This window comes from Heloderma suspectum, chromosome 6, assembly GCF_057233095.1.
Source record: "Heloderma suspectum isolate Gila_16-S chromosome 6, 16-S_ref, whole genome shotgun sequence".
NCBI lineage: Eukaryota > Metazoa > Chordata > Lepidosauria > Squamata > Helodermatidae > Heloderma > Heloderma suspectum.
In genome coordinates, this window is record NC_139463.1 from 51,156,710 (window position 1) to 51,175,823 (window position 19,114).

Consider the following 19,114-nt stretch of genomic DNA (forward strand, 5'->3'; position numbering starts at 1 on the left):
GAGTACGAGAAGTCCTCTTGCAGATCAGTGACCGGCCAAAGAACAGAAAGCAGAGAGCAGGAATAAATGGCAAATTCTCCCAATGGAGAGATGTAAAGTGGGGTCCCACCGGGATCTGTATTGGGACCAGTGCTTTTCAACTTGTTCCTAAATGATCTGGAACCAGGAGCGAGCAGTGCAGTGGCCAAGTATGCGGATGACACCAAGTTATTCAGGGCGGTCAAGCCGAGAAGGGATTGTGAGGAGCTCCACCAGGATCGCTCCAAACTGCTCATCCAAACGGCAACGCAACGTGCGCAAGTGTACAGCGGTGCACACTGGGGCAAACCGCCCAACTTCCAATGGGGGCGGGGGACGGGGGGAAGCGGCGACCTGCTCGGGACGCGGTCGCGGGGCGGCTCAATGGCGACGGCCCCGTGGGCGGCTGCCGCGAGCAGGTCGGCTCCGCGCCAGGCGGTTGAGCCCGGCCCGGCCCGGCCCGGCCCGGCCCGCCTCCGCCCGCCGCGGGACAAACCGACGGGGCCGCCGCGCACGGCTCTGGGCCCGCGCCTACAGCGGGAGGCTGCGGAGCCGGCGCCGCAGGGGCAGCTCGGCGGGCCGGCGCCCCGCCCCTGCAGCGCGCGGGGCGCCGCCCAAGCCACGCCGGAGCTCCGCCCCCGCGCGTCACGTGCCCCGCGATGGCGGCGCCCTGGTGCGGGCCGGCGCGGCGCGGCCTGCAGGTGAGTCGCGCGCCGAGGCCGGGCCGCGCTGTTTCGCCGTCTGGCGCCGCGGCCTCGGGGAACCGCGGCAGCGCCCGCCCAGCGCGGGCGCGGCTGCCGCGGGGCAGGAGGGCCGCGGGCGCCGCGGCGGCTCGAAGCGGCCCGGCCCGGCCCGGCCCCCGCCGGAACAGGCTCGGCGGGCCGCTCCGCTGGCAGTCGCCCGCCCCGGCACCGCACGCCGAGAGCGAAGCGAGACGCTGCGCAGGGCGGGGAGACGCGCCGAGGCGGGTCCGCTGGCCGGAGCAGGCGAGGCCCGGCGCTGTGCCGGGGGCTGCGGCGGGGCGCTGCCAGGGGCTGCTCGGCCGCGCGCGCGGGCGGCGGAAGCGCGCGGCCGCCGGGCCGGGCCCCGCCTCTCGGCGCTTGGCACCTCACAGCAGGGAGGGGCGGCGGCCAGGCCAGCGGGGCGCTCGGCCTCTCCCGCCCGCCGCTCCTTCGCCCCCGACGCGCGGGCGCCGCCTCCGCGTGCCGGGCGCCGTTGTCTGGTTTCCACAGGGGCGGCGGGACAGGCGGGGGCAGCCCTGTGTTTTTTGGAAATGCCCCAAACAACGGCCTGCGTTAGAGACGCTGGTGAGCAACATTTTGGGGTGGAAACCCTCGCAATGTTGTGTTACTGTTAACCCCATGATGCACAGAACCCATCCGGAACAGAACAGAATGTCCCAGAACAGCAGCTTCCGAGCCACCCAAGCCCAGGCACACACAACTACATGGGAGGGATGCAGTGTGCCGCAAAACGTCCTCCAAAACCATGTTTTGATGCCTGCTCCAGCCAACAGCAAGTATTCCGAAAAATGGCCGAGAATGGCAACTTCCAAGAGGGCCAAATCAACGAAACTCACCAGTCACACATGACTAGATGGGATTGAAATTGTAAGCTACAAAGCCTCCACAGACGCTACATTCCAGTAGCTGTTCCGGGCCATAGTCCATATTCCGCAAAGGTCCAGAACAACTGGATGGGAGGGATGTGATAACAAAACATCCACAGAAATCGTATTTTGGTGCCTGTTCCAGGCAATAGACCATATTCCAGAAGAAGGCCCAGAACAGCAACTTCCAGCCAAACTCACCAGCCACACACAGTGTGTGGGAGTGATGCAAGAAGCTACAAAATGTCCACAAAACCTTATTTGGATACTCATCCCTGTCCACATGTTTATTTTCAGAAGGGTGACTCTGTTATTCTGTAGCAGCAAAAACAGCAGAGTCTTGTGGCACCTTAAAGCCTAACAAATTTATTCTGATGTAAGATTTTGTGGACACAGTCTACTTCCTAAAATACATGAAGTGTCAATCTCAAATGACTGATCTCCATGAACATGTGGGGGCAAGGGAGGAGCTGTAAACAGTGCTGCCAGAGGGAACTGAAATGCAAAAAAGTACAGACAACGCTAACTACCTTCACAGTTCCTACTCTCAAAAGTTGTTGGGTGCTAAGCACAAGAAATTTGTTAGGCTTTAAGGTGCCACAAGAGTCTTTGTTGTTTTCGCATGTTTATTGGCACTCAGAGAACTCTGAAAAATTAGTGAGACAGGTCTTACTTTTGCAGAAACCATGTTTCTTTTTCAGCAGGGCTTGTCCTCCTATATGCTTACTCATTGTATCTAACTAGCAAACAGACCTGCTTTGCCCTAGTTGAGAAGAGCCCTTAGTTTGATACAACAAAGCCTTACACACCCGTCAGAGTTGGAGACGTTGTGCCTGCCCCATCTGAGTGAAGCCATGCCCACTGGCAGCCCTAGGCATGGCCTGTGCCATGGTACACCCCAGTAGCCCCCTGAGGGAAGGGCCTGTGCATTCCATTTCCGGGGCGGGGGCTTCCCCATCCCAGGGGGCAAGCCTATAATTCTGTTCATTGGCCTACTAGTCTCTCCAGACTTCAAACACTGTGGACTGCAAAGCAATGTGCTGATGTTACGATTCCTGTTAGCAATCCAACATACATTGGTTTGATGTAGAGCTTCATTGGAACGTCTCAAATATTTTCTTTTAGCATCCCGTGATGTCCGCTCTAAAGTGGATCTTTTTGGTTGCATTATTAATTTTGAGAGCAATACGTGTGATAAACTTTGTCAAGGTGAAGGAAACAAATTTGAATACTGGTTTAGGAAAATATCAGGTAGTTTTTACTGATGAGGGAGTGTAGTAATATGCGACGAACGTATTGACAAATATGCAGTCAGAACCGTGCAGATGACATTCAGTTATAGCATTAGCAGAAAAGAAAAAGAAACGACTTACAGAAAACTCCAAATGGAATGACTCTGTCGAGAAAGAGACTGAGGGAAGAGAATGAAACATGCTGGTAGCAGGGGGAAGAATGGGTGGAGATCATGTCATTTGGGAAAGTCAATGAGTAGGAGCCGAGGCAGTTGTTTGGCTAGAAGAGAGAGAGAATTAGTTGAGTTAGAGGTGGGAGCTGACAGGGATAGCAGTTAGTGAGATCATAAAAGTTAGGTTAGGCTATTAGAACCGTTAGTTATTATTCTTTATCACATGAATCCTTGTTCTAGATGTAGTTTGATACAGTGAAGCCGTCAAGCAAACTTACACAGCTGCCAGAGTTGGATGCATTATGCCTACCCTGGACCCTAGGCACAATCCCTGCCGTGGTGACCCCATAGCCCCTGAGGGAGGGGTTCTGTCCAGTGGGGGGGGGATGCCCAGCAGAAGAGGGAAGAGGACAGCCATAGTCCTCAGACTTCCTCAGACTACCTCCTCCTGGCTTCAAACTGTATGAACTGCAAAACTGTCTCCTGGTTAAGAAAGTCTGCTATATAGTGACTGAATATGGAACTGCAGGCTTCAACCACACAGACACATTTAAATTAATTTAAATTAATGTATTTTTAAAAAGCAACCCTGTGGTGTACACCTGTAAGATCCCTGGGGTCTGCATGCCAAGTTTCAGGTATCTAGGTTCCATGGTCTTGGAGGACATACAAACGAACACTTCCATTAAAACCATAAATCTTTTTTAAAAATTGGCCGCCATTTTGTTTCAAGATGGCAGTTTAAATTTTCAGTATGCCTAAAACTATCCCAGACAGAGGTAGAACAAATCCTAGAAGTTTCATAAAAATGGATGTACAGTTTTCAAGGCTAATCAAGGACATACAAACAGTTCCGTTTATATATACAGATTATACTTTGAACCAGTTTACCCCAAACAGATGTTAAAACTATTCAGCCTGAAATTTCCAAGATTCCCCCTGGATCCCTTTCTAAAAATTGGCATTACATTAGCCATTCTCCAGCCCTCTGGTACAGAGGTTGATCTTAGGGACATTGTACATATTTTTGTTAGAAGATCAATAATTTCACAATTGAGTTCTTTAAGAACTCTAGGATGGATACCATCTGGGCCTGGTGATTTATAAGTTTTCATTTGATCCATAAGGCTTCTGTTGAAGTTTTGGGCTTTCTTACATCAGTCCCATCTGGTCCGGTGTGGCTGTTGAATTAGGCTGGTTTGGCTAGCTTGGAAGTTAGTGCTCAGGTTGCTTTTTTTAGAATATCGGCTATTGCCCCAAAGGCAAACCAAAACGTGGCTTCTGTAAAAGCTTTATGGTTTATAACATCAATCCATATGTATGACTACTGAATTTGGTTGGTTTTGCTATCTCAGACATAGATCTTCTGGTTCATTCTCCCAAAACCCTGAACATTGCTTCTGCGCAAATATTGTGGGTTGCTGCATCAATCCCATCTAGTCAGCTGTGGCTGGTGAGTTTGGCTGACTGGGAAGTTTGTGTTCCATGCTATTTTCTGAAATGTGGATTATTGTCCAGAATTGGTGCTGCAATATGTTTTTGGTGGACATTTTTCAGGTTGCGGCACAAGTCCCATCTATTCCGTTATGAATGGTGAATTTGGTTGATTTGGCTTACTCGGAGGTTGGCATTCCTGATTGCTCTTGTGGAACAAAGTATATGACCTGGTACTGGAATGTGGATTCTGTAGAAGTATCTTGGCTTATTTCCATCCCGCCAGATCCAGATATGTCTTGGAAGTTGGCATTCTGGGCCATTCCATTCTGTTCTGGATGGGTTCTGGGCATTATGGGGTTAATAATAGTATAATATTGCGAGGGTTCCAGCCCTAAAATATTGTTCTCAAGGGTCTCTAACACATGCCGCTGTTTTTGGCATGTTGTTTTTAAATGGGCTGTTCTGTTCTGGCTTTTACCCCATCCTGTTTCCAAAGCCTCAGAAGGTAAGAGGGACTTTCGTGGGCGCAGCACTCTAAGGCAGATCTACTGTTGCCTGAACAGCTGGATGGTCCCACTGACCAAAGCTTCTAGAGGCTTCCCATGGGAAGAGAGGCCCTCGGGGTGGTTCTCCGTTGCATGCCCTCCTGTGCTGCTTGCTGCCTGTTGTGCTGGATAACAGGCACCTGATTGTGCTCGGCTTTCAGGCCTTTGCAGGAAGACTTGGCAGCACTTGGCTTCTCTCTGCAAGGCGTGGTTTCCAGACCAGCACTGCCTGTTGCAAGGTAAGACATGGATGGGTCCAGGGAACACTTGGGTGGCTGCCTGGGAGTTGTGTGCTTTGCAATATCCGTTGTGTCCTGGCGCGTGGCTTTAAGTGTGTGCTCTCGGATTCATGTTCATGTGTTAAAGGTCTTTGCTGTTCATGTTGTGGAAGGCTGTTCTAAAATGTTGTTGTGTTGTAATCAAACCTCACTCCATTTTGATTATTAAGAATGGGCAAGGTGCTTGAGCAGGTGATTGCAGGACAGCTCCAGGCACTCTTGAAAGAAACGGATTATCTAGATCCATTTCAATCGGGCTTCAGGCCTGTTTTTGGAACGGAAACTGCCTTGGTCGCCCTGTGGGATGACCTCTGCCAGAAGAGGGACAGGGGGAGTGCGACCCTGTTGATTCTTCTGGATCTCTCAGTGGCTTTCGATACCATCGACCATGGTATCCTTCTGGATAGGTTGTCTGGGTTGGGAGTTGGAGGCACTGCACTGCAGTGGTTCTGCTCCTACTTGGATGGCCAATTCCAGAAGGTGGTGCTGGGGGATTATTGCTGTGTGCCATGGCAACTGAGCCATGGGGTTCCATGGGGCTCTATTTTATCCCCCATGCTGTTTAACATCTACATGAAACTGCTGGGGGAGGTTATCCAGAGGTGTGGGCTGAGGTGCCATCAATATGCGGATGACACCCAGCTCTTCCTCTCCTTCTCATCAAACCCAGCTGAGGCAGTGGCTGTTCTGAATCAGTGCCTAGGCACGGTAATGGACTGGATGAGGTCCAATAAACTGAAACTCAGTCCAGACAAGACGGAGGTATTGTTAGTGGGTGGTTCGTCTGCCTGGCTAGGTGATATTCAACCTGTTCTGGAGGGGGTTGCGCTCCCCCTAAAGGATCACGTTTGTAGTTTGGGGGTGCTCTTGGACCCAGAACTGTCACTTGAGGCACAGGTGAATTCAGTGGCATGGAGCACTTTTTATCAGCTTAGGCTGGTATACCAACTACGCCCTTAATCCGGACAGAGATAGCCTAGCTACAGTTATCCATGCCCTGATAACTTCTCATCTGGATTACTACAACACATGGGGCTGCCTTTGAAAGTGGTCCAGAAACTTCGGCTGGTCCAAAATAGGGCAGCAAGATTGTTAACAGGGACTGGCCAACTAGCTCATATTATGCCAGTACTTTTCCAGCGGCACTGGCTGCCGGTCCATTTCCAGGCCCGATTCAAAGTGCTGGTATTAACTTTCAAAGAAGGATCGCCTTCTCCCATATGTGCCTGCCTGGACCTTAAGATCATCCTCAGCGGCCCTCCTCCATGAGCCCTTGCCAAAGGAAGTGAGGCAGGTGGCTACTAGGAGGAAGGCTTTTTCTGTTGTGGCACCCCGGCTGTGGAATGAGCTCCCTAGTGAGGTTCGCCTGGCATCTACATTGTATTCCTTCCAGTGCCAGGTGAAGACCTTTTTATTTTCCCTAGCATTTTAGCTTTCTAGACTTTTAGCTTTGCTGTTTTAAATCTGTATTTTAAATCTCTGCATTGCTGCTAGGTTTTATTCTGGTTGTATTGTTATACTGTGGTTTTAATATTCTATATATTTTATATTGTTTTATTGAATGCATGTTGGTTTTAATTTTTGTGAACTGCCCAGAGAGCTTTGGCTATTGGGTGGTATAGAAATAAATAAATAAGAAATTCTTGGCCTGTGATGCCCCCCTTCCTTGGCCTGCAGTGGATCTGCATGGAAGCCTAACTGTGCAGCTTGGCTCAGGAGATTTGGGGGTGGGGCATAATTTCTACAATCACTTCCTGGGTGATCGTAGAAATTGTGGAGGTAACCACTTGTCGTGTCATCCAAACCTGGGTGGCATGGCCTGTTGGAGTGGGAAATGACCCTCTAAAAACCCTACAACAGCCCATCAGTTATTGGAGGGTTGTTTACACCTCTGACAAGCCATACCACCTGGGTTCAGATGACATGACAAACTGCACCCAGGTGGTGATTGTAGAAATTGCATCCAGCATGCGTCGTGATTTAAATAAGCCACGGTGGCTTATTTTGATCATGCGAACCAGCTCGATGTGTTCTGCCGTTGTAAAAGTCATACAACACCCTATGCTCACATGCAGTCTCTGTGTGTGTGTGGCTATACCCACATGCCTTTTTGTGTGATGATTGCCTTCCCTCCGTGCCTCTTGCAGAACAGAGCAGCTCGGGTTCGTGTCGGCAAAGGGGACAAGCCTGTGACATATGAGGAAGCCCACCCACCCCACTACATCGCTCACCGTAAGGGCTGGCTCTCTCAGCACACAAGTGAGTGAGGGAGGGAGCTGGCTGCTCTGAAACATAAACCAGGTCTTTCTCCACAAAGGAGGGGGAGCTGAGGCTAGCTGGGCTAGTTTTCATCCCAAGGGACGGGGAGGTGGTGGGCTCGCTGTCCTGTCCCTAGTGAGAGGCGTGTCCTTTCACGCTGCTTTCCTGTTGAGAGAATGAGTCCAGTCTGGGATTGGTGGTTTCCTTGTGTGGTATAGAAACATCCTCAATATTTAGTATGAGCTGCAGGTTCTTCCAAGCCCAGCCTTCTGATAAGGACTTGAGGTCCTGCTCCCCCTGGGGCTGACCTGTGGTCTGAGCCATGCCCTGGCTGACTCAGCCCAGTTGCTGTATAGAGAAAGCTGTGGTTGGTTGAAATTAACCACACCTGCTGTGTGTCGTGAATGTAGAGCAGGATGAGCCCACACTGGCTGCTCTCCGCAGACCTGCTGCCCACTCCCTGGTCAGAAAGCAACCAGAAATGCCCCCCCCCCCCGCCCTGCCCTGTCCTGTGTCTGATTGTCTGCCTACCTTGTAGGTAACCTGAATGGTGAGAGTGGGGCAGCTGAGCGCACCGTGGAGGACGTCTTCATCCGGAAGTTCATCTATGGCACCTTCCATGGCTGCCTGGCCAATGAGATTGTGCTGAAGCGCCGTGCCAGTACATTGATCATCTGCGCCATCCTTGCACAGAGGCTGCCACCCTCAAAGTTCTACTTCCTGATTGGCTACACAGAGGCGCTGCTTTCTTTCCTGTACAAATGCCCTGTCAAGATGGAAGTGCAGACAGTCCCTGTGAAGGTGGTCTACAAGTATCTCTAGTCCTGGCTGGAGTTGCCATAGAGAGATGCTCCTGGCACTGTTCTGCTCCTGGTTGTCCCAGAGCCAAGGCCCAGTCAGACCGCTTGCTTCACTCATCCTCGAGGAGAAGGATTGCTTTCCCTCCTGTGAGTCTCCCTGCAGGGACTGGAACTGCAGGAACGTCCGTCTCCTGAGGAGGATGTTAGTTTTGCAAGTGGCCACTTGAGTTGGCTCTTGCTTTCAAATCAGCAGGTAATTTGTGGTGTGCTGAAATCCAAACAAGGAATGCTTGCTCCCCCTATATGTGGCTCTTTCCAGATCTGTTTTTCCTGAGCATGTAGAGCTCTTGCCTGCACCATTAGGCAGGAGCATCCACTGAAGCTCCTGCTGCGGGGGGATGACTTCGCTGGGGACAGCGTGTGGAGGCAGCTGGGCGACTGCTCTTTCCTGCCTCACCCCCCCCCCGGTACGTAAAGGTGGAAGGTGTGGCCCTCAGAGCTTGAGAGGGAGAAAGTTGCACTGCGGAGGCTTGACTTACAGGGCAAAGTGACTGACTAGCTTCAAGTCTGCAGGCGGAGTGTTAAGATCGGGGGGGCACTGTGCATTGTCATCAGTGACGTCGCAGTGTCTCAGGTGCCCGTGACACCTGTGTGGGTCCCGCTTGATGGGGAAGCAGTGTCATTCTCCTAGCACAAATATGGAAAATACAATTTCTGTGAAGAAGTGCTTTCAGAAAGGGGAAGGTGATGGACCCTGTGCAGCAAATGGGCGATACATTTCTCAGCATGAAGAACACATCTTGGCTCACCGACTACACCCCTGCTGCTATTGCCAGACTAGGGGGGGATTCCTCCAGGCCTCGCCCCCTGGAAGAACCCCCAGAAACTCCATGGGCTGGATGGGGAGCTTTGCATGCTCTGGAAACTGAGTGTCTGGAAAGTCCCTCAGATTTCTGACATTTTAGAGAGGGCATAATCCCTCCCCTCTTGTGCTGTAGTGCTGAAGAAAGGAAGTGCTCAGGCTCTGGAACTGAAAAAATCAGGCTGGTAAACGGCACTGAATGGTCCACTGGCATTTCATATGCCACACATAGCCCAGGGACATTTAGAAGTCGCAATTCCCAGCAGTACATGTTGCACGTGGAGTGCTGGCAGAACAGGATTTGCCTTCACAGGCATGCTTTCTTGAGGTCCTTTCTGGGCAGCTGGGTTCCCCACAATAGCCCTGAGTAACGGGTTCTGCTGTGAGGGAAAATATGTGCACCTCTTGCATAGCAGTGTGTGCTTGTGCTAACAGTGGAAGTGTCTTAACTTTCGTCTCACAGTCTTCACGTTACAACTGTGGGGCTTGTTAGCAGTGAGCTGCCGAGTGGTGGACAGGTTGCAGCATCAGCCCAGAGCGCCCGCAGTGTCAGGTGCTGCTTCTGTGGCCAGTCCAGCCTCTCGCTCCCTGACAGGGCAGTAGCTCTTCCTTCCCCTGTTGCCACATGCGGGAGGTGGCAGTAAGGCAAATGCACTCTGCTCATGTTCAGAAGCCTTCCTGTGTTATTTCATATGTTTGTGGGCTGAACCTTGAAAACCGGTCCTTGGGCTAAACTCCAGGAAGCTGCAGTGGAAGCCGCGTTGCGTGTGCTGCATGCACCTAGCAGGAGGCGGCTTGACGGAAGGTGCTGAAGAGCAGCCACACCCTGGCCTGGCACTGGCCTCTGCCGGAGTCCGCCCTTTGGTCCTGGCCCCTTGGCTGCACCCAGGGACTCTTGGCAGGCTTGGTGCCAGCTGAGGGCATGTGACAACACAAACTGGATTGAGGCAGTCACAGGGAGTCTGTCCTTAACAGCTGTCGCTGGGGTGGGGAGGGGCCAAGGAGGAGCGACTGAGGTTCTCCTTATTTGTGTGTGGGGGGGTGATAGCAGAGGTAAGCCCGAGGCCCAGCATGATGTCGCAACTGTGCTCGCCGCCTTCCTTCCTTCCTTCTTTCTTGGAAATGATGCCTCTGGGGAGGGAGCTGTGGCGTGACTGGACAGTCAAGGGGAGGCAGTTATGCTGATGCCAGCTCTGAGCACACTGAGCAGCCCTCGCCTCCGCAGGTCGGAGAATCTGCCCTCCCACAAGCAATGGCGTTGCTTGAACGAGGGCAGAATCCTAGCAAATGGGTGGTTCCAGCTCTGGCCCGAGGAGATACCTAGGGAGGTGGTGGGCTCTCCCACACCGGAGGCGTTCAAGACGAGGCTCGACCGCCATCTGTCAGGGATGCTTTGACTTGGATTCCTGCATTGAGCAGGGGGTTGGACTCGATGGCCTTGTAGGCCCCTTCCAACCCTACTATTCTATGATTCCATGAGATCAGTGGAGATGGTGCTCCCAGTTGTCCTTTGGCTGAGTCTGTAGCGACTGGTGTTGCTAAAGTTGGGGTGGGGTGCATCCACCATGGTGCCCCCTTCCCCCAGTGGCAGCAAATCATTCCTCTCAGAGGGCATTCTCCACTTCTATGGATGACTTTCCCAGGCCTGGCTGGGAGCTCTCTCATCAAAACCAGGGGAACGGGAGAGGGAGGCTGTAAACTTGGGGTCCACCTTTATTGGACCCCTGTGATTCACTTTGGGGCAAGCAAGGTCCCCTCCCTGCACACTGCTCTGCTGCAGGTCCATATGGCTGCCTCCAAGACCTTGGGCAGGAACATTGAGCTTGAAGAAGCAAGTGTGGAGGAACACAGGACATTATGGCCGCATACCTGCAAGCACTGTTAAAACCAATGGGAGTTGCATCCAAGTTAAAACAACCACAACAAAGGACAGGGTTGCTTGACTCCTCTGCAAACCCTGCTGCTTCTCCTTCCTGCCTTTGCCCTCCTTCTGGAGCACTAAGTTGTTTTGCAGATGTGGGCATGGAGTGGGGGCAGGGGAGAGAGGGATTGGCTTGGCTCGCATGTGGTTAACTGGCCCGACATGAACACTAGAAATGGTTCTCCCAGTTCCTTGATGCCTTTGGATTTTTCTGAAATGGTTTCTTCTGTCTGAACGTGTACAAAGGGTAGTCCATAAGCTCACGTGATAAACGAGCACCTGAGATGTCGAAAGCAGTGCCCAAGAAGGCCTTGTTGCTTGTGATGTGCAGATTTCCCAGCAGGGTGGCAGCGGCAGCAGGATTGTTCCTGTGGTCCAGCTGGCTGAAAGGGTTTCCTGGCTTTCTCTCCATGCAGTCCGTGGGCTGCTGAGGATGCCCTCCTGGAAGGCTCTGGAGCTGAGTGTCCCTTCAGGAGATGACTGGCCTGTTACTGTTCATTAAGCCTAATCCTGTCCTGGTGCTGTGTGTTGTGGTGCGTTGCCAGGGCTGAGCATGTGGCCCCTGGACCTTGGCTCTTCCGTTGAGTTAATGATGCAGACAGCAGCCACAGGACACACACTGTTGGACTTCCAGGGACTGATTGCTGTGCAATCAGCAATCAGTCCCTGGGTTGCCCTTCAGGAGGGCAACCCAGGAGTGTTGTTGTTGCAGAATACTATAGGTGTTGATGTATTGTGTTAGCCTTGACTTATCTTGCACCCTTCTCTTCGCATCCCCTATTCAGTTATGCTTATTCCCATCTGACAACTGTGGCAACCAAGTCTGGAGAGAACTCCTTGTCTAAGGCTGTGCTGTGCCATGGCTAAGGGGGCTCCAGAAGCCTCTTTGGCCCATGCTAGCCCTGCAGCCACTGGCCAACCTGACCAGTTGCACAGCTGAACAGTGCGCAGTGGATGGAATGTTGGAGCTGGCCATAGAAAACCCAAGTTCAGATCCTTTATTAAAAGTATTTTTATTCTGTTCCTCAGCCAAAATGCCTCTTGAAGCGACCTGCATATAATCGGTAAAATAAGGCAGTTCTTAAAATTTAGAAGTCACAGCACACAAGGAAAAATGAGTGGGGAGGGAAGAGGAAAGCAAGTATTTTGGCAGGGTGGGTGGATTGGCTCTGCTTCCCATTCTCATCTCCTGCTGGAATGGCTGGTGGTGGTGACAGTTGAGGTCTCACTGGGTGGCTCTGAGTACAGGGCCCTTTTTAAGACTCACCAGACCACATCCCCCAGCCTGGCTTAAGAAAACAGTCCCCCACCCTCACCTGCCTTGGGTCCTGGCAAACATCAGAGCAGCTCAGAGTTTTCTTTCTAGGCTGGCTGGTGTGCAGAGAGCTTCAGGCTCTGGGACTAATGTAAGTGACTCTGGACCTTGCTAAGCCCAGAGCAGCTGCATTAAGGCCGCCTTAATGAGCCCACCACTTGGTTTGTCAGGTTATATCTAAATCAATTCAGTGTTTACTGCATGATCCCTTTTGCCAATGTGTGTGTTAAAACAACACCCTTTGAAGGTGTGGGTGAGAGTGTTTGCTGCAGGGCCTGTTATGCCAGGCACAAAGTTATTTTAGAACTGCAGTCTGGAAGAACAAACAGGGAGGAGCCATCTGCATGTACAAGCCATGTTTGTGGAACCCGTGACTGTCTTCAAGAGTCTCTTGCCCAACACAAACCACAGAAGGCCACCCTCTAGAGTCTGTGGCTCAGTTTCCCTTTTGTGTCTGAACTGCCTCCTGGCTAACCTTTTTCTCCCATATAGTTTTTATGGTTTGGTTTCCATTTTAGCCACTTGACGATTTTATACCTTCCTATATTGTCATCTGTTCCTGGACAATTCTTTTGCAGCATAGATTTCCTCCCTGGTGGACAATTCCAAAACAGCTGCTGCTGTTTCTGCCCCCATGCGATGGGGAGGAGGCAACGCTGCTTCACCCCAAATAAACATCTTCCTTTCAGGCCCTCAAGGCAGCTTGTAGCCAATACAGTAATACCCAGCAACCACACTGGAAGCTCAGAGAATGTGGGTTTTTTCTGGGTAGTCCTTTCCCTAAGCACCCCAGGGCAGGATGAGACAGCACAGCTCCTGCAGCAGGGGCAGGAGGAGCCACATTAAAAAGGGCACATGTTGGCGCTGTGGTCTGAATGCGCGCCTGTGCCCATACACCTTTCCAGCACCTGGGCCAGCAGCATTGGTGGTGTGTGTCAGCAGCAGTGCCTCCAGGCCACAGCTCAGGTTCACAGGCCTATCCTAGAATGCGGCTTCATTGCAGTTGGCATCAAAACGGGGAGGGAGAGGGATGGTTGAGACAACTTTGTGCCTGTCTAAGCACACACTCCCCTTCTGAAATGCAGGAGATCTTTTGGAAGAGGGGTGTGAGTCCCCTTCAGCTTTTCCTCCTTATTAACTTCAATGGATACACATCTCTGCTGCCGACAACACGCAGCTTTGGGGATAGTTTGTTGCTTTTTGCTACAGTGCACCTCACTCTCAAAATACTAGCATGGTCATAATTGCAAAATTAAGTGAGATCCAGTTCCCAACGGTCTCCGCTCAATATAGGTAAGAGTTAGCAAGCAAGCTCTTATATGAGGTATAAATCCAATTCATCAGCAGCTCCTGTACATCTGAGGAAGAAAGTGGTGCAGCCCTTTTTAAACAGGAGCAATGGGTTTTTGCGGTCCCAACGTGGTGCCTTACTTGCATTTATTTAAAAACATTTTAGGCTTCCAAAACTTGCAAGAGAAGAGTAGCCTGTGGCTTTGTCCTCCAGACTGGGTCACTGGCTTTGGTTCGTGCCTTGTAATGCTGGGGCCTGTCCTTTCCTTGGGGAGATCTTGTCACGCTGGTGTGACTCACCTGTTTACTACTTGCTCAGCCCAAGGGGGCACCACGTTCACACTCCTTGCCAGTTGGCTGCAGCATATGATTCTGTCCTCTGAACCATCCCAAGGTCAAAGGAGCCAGCTTCTGCCAGTCCCTCGTGGTCAAGGTTGCCCCCTACAGAGCAGCTCTGGCCCTAGGGGAAGCACCAAGTTTAGAAGTCAAGACAACCCAGTTGGCCTGTTGAGTTCCTCAGTGGAGCTTCTCTCTTCGTTGGTGCTAAAGAGCACTCAACTGTTTGGACATATGGCATTCTTTTATGACAAGTTAATGTTACATTTGCATCCTACCTGTCTTCTGCCATGGAACCCAAGGCAGCATACACGGGGTTCCCGTCCAGGAACTGAGCAGCCCCAGACCAGCTTTCCTTCAGCGAGTGGGTGCACCAGGTGCCTTTCAGTTCTTTGGGCCTGGGTAATGATTTGATTTCCCCTCTCTCACACTCGCTCTCTCTTACACACACACGCACATACGCTCCAAGTCTGCAGCAGAACTACAGCGGCAGTACTGAATCAATTAAACAGCCCTGGGTCGATTAAAGTCTTGTACCTGATTGCATGCCAACACCTGTGCGAAATGACTGAATGTGGGCTGAACAGCCCCTTGCCTCTACCAGTCCCCCACCCCTAAAGAACACCCAAGTGGGTGCAAAGTTTGAACTGCTCTGCAATCGGCCTCTGCCGCCGACGGCAGCAGCAGCAACACCTCCAGCTTTCCTGGGGCCAGCTCGGGTTGCCCTCAACCTGCTCAGTTGCTGAGGCCATCAGAGGGCATGCACCTGGTGGTTCCGCACGGACCTTTGGCCCAATGAGTCCACCTGGAGAAGAGCCTTCTGTGTGGCAGCCCCGTTTCTTTGGAACTCCCTGCCCCTGGGGGCGGGCAGTGCCAACACTGTTGTTTTTGGCACCTCCTGAAAACAGGTAGCCTTCCTTGACTGACCACCCATGGCTTTTATTGGCATTCTGTTTTTAATAATTGGCATTCTGTTTTTAATAATTTTAATGTGCTATTTGGATCATTTATCTTTTTTACTATTGTACTTGTGTTCACCGCTCCAGAATCTGTTTGGATGGGGAGCGGGATACAAATGGGAGAAAATAAATAAAGTAGTCTCTTCATGTTGCTGGCAAAGAAGGCAGTGGTGTGTGCAGCTCACTGTCCCACTGTCTGCACATCTGGTCTCCAGTTTTGTGGGGGGAGGAGACCCAAACAAGGCGAGGTAAAAGTAGAAAGGAAAAGGAAAAATAACCAGTGGAACAAAATGACAAAACACTGCAGAGGAGTAGCAGTTGTTGGGTGGGGTGTGTGCGCAAACAACTTGGACCATTTCCATGCTGCCCGTGAACCACAGCTACAGCTGCTGGGCAGCGTGCATCCAGCAGGCTGCAGTAAACTGCCCAGGGCCTCTGCTCTCAGGTCTCCGCTGCAAGCAGGACCTCCACAAGTGCTCGAGCAGGTGACTGGGTGAAACACTGCGAAATCCTCTCCGGTGAGCTGAGACTAGGCCGTCGGTTCCTTGAGGATTAATCCCGGGGCAAGCTGCGGCTCTGGACAAATGGGAAAACTGCCTCGGTTGCCCTGAGTCGCAAGAGGCAAGGAGCCCAGAGGACATGTACCCACTTGCAGGGCCAGCCCTACCAGGAAGCAGAAAGACGCCACCTCGGGCAGGAAATTGTCGGCCTTTTGATTGTTGTGAACCACCAGAGAGCTTCGGCTATTCGGCGGCATAGGAACATAATGAATAAATGTTTTTTTTTATTGCCAAAGGTGCTTATGGGATTTTCTGCCTCAGGTGCCAAAAGAATTTGAGTGGCTGTGACTTGGGGGTGGGGGCCATTTGCTGCTCTGCCTCAGGCAGCCACATATCTTGGGCCAGCCCTGGGAATGTCTTGCTTAACGGCTGGCCTCATTTATTCCTCACTTCTCCTCTGGGCCTTACCCTGCTTCTGCTGGCAGTGTTAAATGTGCTTCTGCGGACTGGAGCACCGTGAGAGGGTAGGCTCTGATTCACCACAGGGCAAGAAGGCCTTTGGGATCGTTTCTGCCTGGGCTGGGTGACTCTCTGCTACAGCATGGCTCGCCTTGGAAGCTCTGTGCCTTGGGGCATGCGGACTCTGACCACCCAAAGGCTCGGCTTGGTCCTTCAGTGAACATCCACTAAAGCAGAACTTTTTGTCTAGGAGCCCTTGATGCCCGCCTGTAAGTGGCTACACTTGAATACATGCCTTGCTCTCTCGTACACCCCCACACCCCACTCTTCTCCAAGAACAAAGGAGACTCTTATAAATTGAAGGTAGGGAGGAGCACCCCACTTGGTAGGTACTGCTAGCAGTGAAGCACCTAGTGGGGAGGGCCTGTGAAGAGGGGCCAAGACAAAAAGCGGAATGGTGATAAATCGATGGGGCTTATGGGCATTTTGCAATGGGGCCAGATGGAGAGCAGAGGGGACTTGAGGATCTCTACACATGCTCTAAGGATACTTGGAGTACAAGATATGAAGCTTAAGGGCGACGTGTTGGACACATGGCATGGGTTGAATTCCATGTAAGTAGCTGCTGAGCCCCCAATCTGCACCATCCACACTGCATCCACAAGCCCCCTTCTCTCTCCCCATTCTGCACCTCCGCAGACAGCAATTGTGGAAGTTGGCAAGGAAGGCTGTGCGGGTCACATGCTAGGAACCAGACGATTAATTCCTTGAAAAGAACTGGTTCCCTTCCTGTATTGTCTGAAACCCTGAATACAGGACACAGGACATTGGCAACCCCAGGGCTTTCTCTTGAGCACCCAGGAGCTGGTGCTGTGAACTGTCCTAGTCCTGTAGCCTGCTGTCAGCCCTGAATGATGGCTGGTAGTAAGAGGCCTGTGAGCATCTCTTCCCCTTACCACTGAGTAGTTCTAGAAAAAAGGCCAGAAAGGAGTGTGGCTTGAGCCCCGTTACCACTCTAGAAGTTAGTCCCAACTGTTCCCTAGGGTCCAGCTCACTGTCATTTGAGCTGGTTCCAGTCAGAGCCTTGGTCCTGTCTGGCTGCGAGGCTGGGATACAAGAACTCCATCCTGGATGTGGATATTTTTCACTCCCATCTGGTCAATGTTTCCAGCATCCTTTCCTGCAACCACAACTGGTTTGTCCTGAAGAAAGTGGGGCAGAATCGAGCCAAATGCCTTTAGCTTTCAGACAAGGGGCCCTTTCATGAGCAGCTGGTGAACCGGCTTTGCCATGACTGGTTGGCTGCTCCAGTCACTTGGGATGCAACTGGCTGCCTCCCCTCATGCTGTGGGAGCAAAGAAGCTGGCGCAACATGCTCGGAGAGGGCGGCTCGTGGGCCAGCACAGGTTTGGCACAGGTGAGCTCTGGGGCTTTCTGGGCCTATGTTGCATGGTTCCATGGGGTTCCAGCTGTGCTGCTTTAGCATCAAAGTCACTCTATATTATTATTATTATTCCTGCACTGAGGAGGGGGTTGGACTCAATGGTCTTATAGGCCCCTTCCAGCCCTACTATTCTGTGATTCTATGATGATGATGATGATTTATTACATTTCTAATCTACCCAATAACTAATTTTCTCTGGGTGGATTACAAACAGTTAAACTAAAATGCCATAGAAAGTTAAAAATATAAATTATAGTACAAGTATTGAAAATAATAAAATACAATATACTGCAAAACAATAACCAGCACTAGAACCAATAAAAAAGCCATAATAACCTAGAACTAGGTCCCCCAAATACCTTGGAGAAAAGAAAGGTCTTTGCCTGGTGCCAAAAAAGATAACCACGTAGGCACCAGGCGAACATCTTTGGGGAGTTTATTCCAGAAGTGGAGTGCCACCACTGAGAAGGCCCTCTCTTTTGTAGGCACCTGCCTAGCTTCCTTTGGCAGGAGCACCTGAAGGAGGGCCTCTGAAGAAGACATAAGTGTCTGAGCACGTACATGTGGGAGGAGATGTGCCTTTAGATACTCTGGTCCCACGCCGTTTAAAGGTCAACACTTTGAATTGGACTCGGAAATGGACTGGAAGCCAGTGCAGCTGACAAAGCACTGGCATCACATGATCATATTGGCCAGTCCCAGTTAGTAACCTAGCAGCTTTATTTTGAACTAATTAAAGTTTCTGAACCACCTTCAAAGATAGTGCCATGTATAAAGCATTACAGTAATCCAATGAGGTTACCAGAGCATGGATAACTGTCGCCAGGCTATCATTGTTTAGACAGGGTCGCAGCTGGTATATCAACCTAAGCTGATAAAAGTCACTGAGGACAGAAGTGACAGGGTGCCCACCCCCAAGTTGAATGCCTGATCTTTCAGGGGAGTACAACCCCCTCCAGGGCAGGTTGAACACCACTCAGCTAGGCAGATGAACCACCTGTTAACAGTACCTCCATCTTGTTTGAACTGAGCTTGTTTGTTGGCCGTCATCCAGTCCATTACCCTGCTCATGCACCAATTCAGGACATCTACTGCCTCACCTGGGTTTGATGAGAAAGACAGGTGGAGCTGGGTGTCATAAGCATATTGATGGCACCTCAGCCCACACCTCCAGATAACCTTCCCCAGCGGTTTCATGTAGCATGGAGGATGACACAGCCCTGTGGGACCCCATGATGTAATTGCTATGGAACAGGGCGATAATCCTCCAGCACCACCTGGAAGTGACAATCCAAACAGGACCACTGTAAAACAGTGCCCCAAACTCCCAACCTAGACAGCCACTCCAGAAGGGTACCATGGTCAAGGGTATTGAAAACTGCTGAGAGGTCCAGGAGAACCAACAGGGTCACACTCCCCATCTCAATCTCTCTCTTTCTGCAAAGGTCATATCACAGGGCTACCAAGGCAATTTCTGTTCCAAAAACCAGGCCTAAAACTGGATTGAAATGGAACTAGAAAATCAGTGTCATCCAAGAATGCCTGGAGCTGATCAGCAACCACAAGCTCAAACACCTTGCCCAAGAAGGGAATGTTCGCAACCGGCCTATAATTGTTCTCCACTTCTGGGTCCAGGTTAGGTTTCTTCAGGAGCAGCTTGATTACTGCCTCTTCTAA

General features: G+C 51.4%; 1 protein-coding gene across 6 annotated transcripts; it reads left to right on the forward strand.

Annotated features, from left to right (window-relative positions):
- The first annotated feature begins 371 nt into the window (after positions 1 to 371).
- Positions 372 to 15,826, forward strand: MRPS24 (mitochondrial ribosomal protein S24). 6 transcript variants are annotated; one of them, XR_014783786.1, is made up of 5 exons: positions 372 to 719; positions 1,391 to 1,533; positions 5,176 to 5,253; positions 7,440 to 7,551; positions 8,090 to 8,653. XR_014783786.1 is itself a non-coding variant. In XM_084804307.1 (4 exons), the coding sequence occupies exons 1-4, from the start codon at positions 678 to 680 to the stop codon at positions 8,371 to 8,373; spliced, it is 516 nt and encodes a 171-aa protein (XP_084660433.1). In that variant the 5' UTR covers positions 668 to 677; the 3' UTR covers positions 8,374 to 8,654. The 6 variants fall into 6 exon arrangements, 1 of the variants encoding a protein (XP_084660433.1); XR_014783789.1 differs by lacking the exon at positions 1,391 to 1,533 and adding an exon at positions 15,480 to 15,826 and having other exon boundaries at positions 668 to 719; positions 8,090 to 8,604; XR_014783788.1 differs by lacking the exon at positions 1,391 to 1,533 and adding an exon at positions 11,920 to 12,157 and having other exon boundaries at positions 668 to 719; positions 8,090 to 8,604.
- The last annotated feature ends 3,288 nt before the right edge of the window (positions 15,827 to 19,114 follow it).

Excerpts from the sequence above, each read along its gene's own strand:
- MRPS24 (XM_084804307.1), top strand. The coding sequence starts at position 678 with ATGGCGGCGCCCTGGTGCGGGCCGGCGCGGCGCGGCCTGCAG. Across the intron at positions 720-5,175 it reads CGGCGCGGCGCGGCCTGCAG|GCCTTTGCAGGAAGACTTGG; the intron begins GTGAGTCGCGCG and ends CTCGGCTTTCAG. Across the intron at positions 7,552-8,089 it reads CTGGCTCTCTCAGCACACAA|GTAACCTGAATGGTGAGAGT; the intron begins GTGAGTGAGGGA and ends CCTACCTTGTAG.